The sequence below is a fragment of the Clarias gariepinus genome, chromosome 20 (assembly GCF_024256425.1).
Source record: "Clarias gariepinus isolate MV-2021 ecotype Netherlands chromosome 20, CGAR_prim_01v2, whole genome shotgun sequence".
In the NCBI taxonomy this organism is placed as follows: Eukaryota; Metazoa; Chordata; class Actinopteri; order Siluriformes; family Clariidae; genus Clarias; species Clarias gariepinus.
Genome location: NC_071119.1, coordinates 4,915,141 through 4,921,140, shown reverse-complemented (window position 1 = coordinate 4,921,140; position 6,000 = coordinate 4,915,141). Strand labels below are relative to the sequence as shown.

The 6,000-nt window shown below is 38.5% G+C and overlaps 1 protein-coding gene across 1 annotated transcript in view; it reads left to right on the top strand.

Annotated features, from left to right (window-relative positions):
- The window catches only part of LOC128508224 (C-type lectin domain family 4 member M-like), a 76,015-nt gene continuing 70,015 nt past the window's right edge, over nt 1-6,000 (top strand). Inside the window, exon 1 of the mRNA XM_053479449.1 lies at nt 1-103. Coding sequence (XP_053335424.1) covers nt 1-103 — 103 coding nt within the window. The remainder of the gene's footprint in view (nt 104-6,000) is intronic.

Sequence of the window (6,000 nt, the reverse complement as noted above, 5' to 3'; positions counted from 1 at the left end):
ATGGTGGTGGATATCTATGAGAGTGCAGATGCAGTTAGAGGTCACAACCCTGACCTTGAAGGTACTGACACAAAGAAAGCCCCAGACCCAGCACCACACACAGGTAAGTGTTTAGGTTTGTATAATAAAAAGTGTTTCAACATGGAGAAATGCAGTAGTTCGGGCATTTATCGATTAGTCAGTTTTAGTGTTTCTGAGTGAGTAGAGATTCTGTTAAAGGAGGAATGTCAGCATTTTCCTCAACACAATTCCAGCATTAGGAACATCCTGTGACATCACCAACACAGACTCCAATAAATGTCCTGACCCCTTTTGCAGGCCCATGTGTGAGACTGTATCCCCCTGTGTGATGTACATCCTGTGTGTGTTCTATGTCGCTGATATGAAATATTTTTACACATACTGATGTGTGAAAGAGGGCGGAGGTTAATGCTGATTATAGACCAGTGGCACTTCTACCTTACAGCCCCACAGTAAAGCTCCATAAAAGCCTCTGAATGAAGTAAATCTACAAATAATTCCAGATTTAATGCAGGAACACATCGACTAATTCATATTAAAAGTGCTGTAAATAAATTCATCTTAAAAGTCAAGACAAATCAGTCTAATGTATACATCATTATAACACAGTTATATTGGTATGTATATAACTGTAAGCAGGCACGTGCACACATAGAGATCAAAGAGGGCTTGAGCACCTGCCCTTTTTATTCCTGGAGAGAAGGTGCCCTTTTTTCTGGGGTGCTTTTTTTTTTTTTTTTTTTTTTTTAAATAATATATATTCCTGTTTGCGCACAGCTTCCCTGTCAAACAAATATATTTATTGGAGAATAGTATATCTAAATATCAGGTCAGGAGTTCTGAAGCTAACATCCCCTAACATTCCCTAAGCTTACTAAATAAGCTTAATAAAGTTACTAATAAGCATACAGTATATCATAGCATAAATTGGTAAATTTAGAAGAAATATACAGATGCAAACAGATGGAGAATAGATACACTCTAAAAATGTAGTAAATCTGAGTAACTGCATCTGGTACATTAATCAATAAAACTAAGTAGAAATAAGTTAACATTAAACATTAAAAATAACAATATTTATAAATTAACTTTTTATTTATGAGTAATTTAACTTTTTTTTAATTTCCTCTGAACCTTTATAAAATAGTAATCCATACAATCACAAATACATATATGACAATGGCAAAATAATTAAAATGATGTAGTGCCTTGTGCAAAAAAATAAACAAATTATTAGTAAAACACACCCCTCTGCTTGATGCAGTTATTTTGGTTATTCTAATCCAAATATATACTTGAAACTAGTAGCATAGAAAATGTTTTCAAAACATGCACATTGTGGAATGGTTTCCTTTGCTGCTCTATAAACCTAGTGAATACTAAGGAGACCATGGTTTCTGTGTGACCTGATTATTTTGTAGACATCTTTTGAAAATTAAACAATTGCATGAGTTTGAGGAAGATAAAATTTACTTTTTAAATTATTTTTTTTAAAAGGAAGTCAGTGTTGCGTTAATATATATACTTTTTTGTTTAAAAAAAGAAAAAAAAAACGTAATTATGAGAAGTGCCCTTTATTTCACTTGAGCCCCTGCCCCTCAAAATGTCTGTGCACGTCCCTGACTGTAAGACTGTTAGAGCAGCGGTGGCTCAGAGGGCTAAGAGACTGAGTGACTGATTGTAAGATTGGCTCCAGCTCCACCAGGTTGCCACTATTGGGCCCTTGAGCGAGGCCCTTAACTCTGTCTCCTCCAGGGGCGCCGTATCATGTCTGACCCTGCACTCTGACCCCAGTTACACTGGGATATGTGAAGAAGGAATTTCACTATGCTGTAATGTATATGTGACAAATAAAGGCTTAACTTAACTTAGACGTTACCAAGAAAATGTCATGTATGAGTGAGAAGTAACACTCAAGTGTCTTTCCACTTTGACAACAAAAAGCCAGTTATATCACTTTTCTGACATGTAACTTCCTTTACTGAAAGCAGAACATTTAAATTAGCATACAGTAAGATGGAATTTCACAGTACTTGAACAGAGACACAGTACTTTAGTGTTTTAGTTTTAGTCTTTTATAGATTAGAGATGTTTCAGCATTATTCTGAGCGTATTGAAATAGTGGTAGATATCTATAGAAGTGCAGATGCTTTTAGAGGTCATGACCCCAATTCTAAAAGCAGTGACACAAAGAAAGACCCAGACACAGCACCACACACAGGTCAGTGTTTAGGTTTGTAAGGCCAAAGTGTTTCCATATGCAGAGATCTCATTTTCTGGTCTAGTTCACAGCATGTGCTTTTCTTGTTAAGGCTTGTGGAGCCTATTTTTCTGTATTTAACCTGCGTATGCAGAGTGAGAAACACAAAAGCTATGCTAAAGCTAGTCAACTTAATTTTTTTTTACCAGTTTACACAGATAGGCCTACACTGCCTTCTGCCAATTACCTAAATAATGTGCTTTTCTGGTTAAGGCTTGTGGAGCCTATTTTGATGTATTTATGTATTCAAATTGCATATGCAGAGTGAGAGACACAAAAGCTATGCTAAATCTAGTCTATTTTCTATTGCTGAATGTTGCTCACCGATTTTCACAGATAGGCCTACATTGACTTCTGCCAATTCCCTAAAAGAACATTCACAGCCATCAGCAGCAACACCTGCAATACCTGATTTCTGTTCTAGGTTTAATGCCATCACTTATTGCAGAGGCCATTCAGGATTTAAAGGGGTCATACAGGCCTACGTGCACTTTTTTAAGATGTTTGGACTGAACTGTGTGTTAGGAGAGTGCGTACACAACCACCCTACGATGATAAAGAGCCACCCAGTGGTTTTCTTTTCGTTTATTACAATAACACGCCCCTTTCTGAAATCAGGCCAATCGCAAATGCCTGTCGATGTGACGCCACACCACAAGAGGCCGCTCCTACACTAGTTGATTGACACTGGTGTTTTAGCAAAGACCCGCCGTGAGTGAGAAGAAGCTGTCGGCCATTGTTTTTCGCCGCTGGAGCAAAATGGCGCCTAAGCGAGTGTTGTGTACAGTTGTTGGGTGTAATAGCGAACACAGCAGTCGTCATTCACTACCTAGGGTTAGTGACCTAGGGTACCTACCTAGGGTCAGGTATATGAGCCACTGAGGACGCAGTGGCTGAATTTAGTTTTTAAAGCTAACGTCCCCGCCGATTTACCTAAATGCGTTCATGTTTGCGATAATCATTTTTCACCAGACTGCTTTATAAACACGGGTCAATATAAAGCTGGTTTTACTAGGAAGCTGCTCCTGAAAATCGGATCTGTACTAACGCTTCGTGTTCCTGCTTCATCTTCACCAGGCTCGGTGAGTGTAATTCCTTTTACTATGACTCTTTGCAGATTGCCTTTTCTAATAATCACGATGAATGCGGAGTGTAACTTATATTCTCATAAAACATGGTTATGGCTTCTTCTCTATGTACAGCTGACTCTATATAATCCCTAATCGCCCGTTTATAATAAACAATGCATTAAGGTGATTGTCTAGTTGCAAACTGTGTGGGTAGTCGGAAAACTATATTATGCTTACCTTTGTTATGTTAGATGGTTTATAACGATGTCTGTCGAAAATTAAGAAGTCATGTAAACACATCAGTAAACACATCGCGTCCGTATCTCTCTCAGTAAGCTTCTCCGCTTTATGTTGTTGTTGCTTGCGGCAGCGCAACAGCCCGTTAATTCATGCCCATGCAGTAATGAGAAAGACAAATCGAGTCGATGCATGTCCATTCTTTTCAATTTCTGCGTTGTCAGGCGATATTACAAACTTCCGCGTAGGTTCCGTACTTAAATCAAACCAAAAACGACTGAAGAAAACAGGCTCTATATTCCAGCGTTTTTCAGTTTGGACTGCATTACCCACAAAGCACTGTGTTGTGGGCAATGCTTTGTGGGTAATGCAGTCCAAAGCATTGCCCGCACTGGACTACACTTCCGTGGCTTCCGTGACCCCACGTGTGTTGTGAAGACACGCCCCACAGAACTGGGGGGGGGGGGGGGCTCAGCAGAGGTCATGAGCATTTAAATTAGCATGTACTGAAACAGGTTGCTGAGAACAGAGCTAGTTTTTACCAGGTAAAAGTAGTGTATTATACGTTAATTAAAAATTCAAAAGGATTGTGTAAAAAAACACAATCCTTTTGAATTTTTAATTAACGTATAATACAAACTTTTGATTAGGACCCTAAAGATCATATTAACATTTAATGAAAAATGGGATGTGTAGGACCTTTACGAATGGTGACAAACTATCTCTCATACAGCCCAACAAGAACCAAATATGGATTTAAAGCAACATTCCCAATGGAGTTCCTGCAGACATTTCTTTGCAGAAGAGGTGGTAAGATTAGGATTAGAAAAGCTTTGCTGCTTCTCAGTAACATGACAAGCTGCAAATGTTTTGTTTTCAAAATAGATTCCAAGATCCCTGGTGTTTGCTGATTACCTCCAATTTGTCTATTATTTGTCTCTGTTATGCATTATTAAGAAGTCTACCCCTCTGCTGTCTCATGACCACCAAACACTTCTTAATATACATCTTGTCACTGAAAATCTAGTAAAACACAACCTGGATCAATTCTTTTCTACATTACTATAAAAAATTCCTGCTCGTCCCAGGCACATTCTGCTTGAGGAACGCTCGCAAACCGAGGTTCTACTGTGTTTACTTCAGCATTTGTGACGCTTCATCCTAGACAGTGGAACCACGGATTGCGAGTAAACCGGTTTGTGAGTTTTCTGCAAGAGGAACAAAATTTTTGCCTTTTTAAATGAGTGAGTCTTGATTTACCAGTACCAATTATCATTAAGTATTATGTGACACGCATGCTTCTTGTTTTGACGCCGAGCGTCAAGTGATCAACTGAGCCAATGGTTCTTTTCTTTCTCTCACACTGTGGAATTGCAGGTAATCGCCTCCCATGCTCAGTCTTATCCGTGTGGCCGTGTCCTGTTTACTACAACACTGTGACCGCATGTGCGCATAAAGCATCTTTTATACTGTGTGTGTTTTGTGGAGAACTTTCTTGTTAAAGATCCTCTCTCTTTGTCAAAAAGCATTGATTGAGAAGGGAGGGGGGACAACATCATTCCTCCTCTTGTCTTACTTTAGCTTCACGCAAACACACACACATACACAAATGCATTAATGGAAACACTTATCTGCCCGGATTTATTTATATTTTTTTTAAAGGTAAAGTGCAGGTTAATTTGTTTTATTTTTATTTTGTATTAATTATTTTTGGAATTTTATATTTTTAAGTTGTGGAATAAAAAATCTAAGTTTCCATTATTTCTTAGTGTTTTGATATACAAGCACACTTCTGGAACAAATTGTGCTTACAATCCAAGGTTCCAATGTATGGAGGCGTGCATGTGAGAATAAAATCCTGCCTGGAATCATGGCCTGGGAAAAATTCCCAGTTTGGCTGAAACTAGACTAGCTGATTTATTGAAGCCTGTTTACAACTGGCTGATATCTGTTATAGCCCTGGAAGAGGACAAAGGTGCACAAGAATTTTTTCTTGACTAATTTCTTTTCTTTACAGGAATTTGATTTTTTATGTATAATTGAGACTTGGTTGGTTGTTGGTAAGTCTTATTTGTTTACTGAAGTTTTACTGCAGGATTGCACAAATTTTATTTCTCCAACAATTTCTGGACACTGCACAAGTCAGTTTAAATATGTGGATTGCACAAACGCTGGACATTATCATTCTTTCATTACCATTTTTTACAAAATGGTGGTAGTTTGAAGGTCAGGGGTAGCTCAGTGGTTAAGGCATTGGACTACGGTTCAGAAGATCCCAGGTTCAAACCCCACAACCAGCAAGTTGCCACTGTTGGGCCCTTGAGCAAGGCCCTTAACCCTCAACTGCTCAGATGTATAATGAGATAAAAATGTAAGTCGCTCTGGATAAGAGCGTCTGCCAAATGCCTAAAT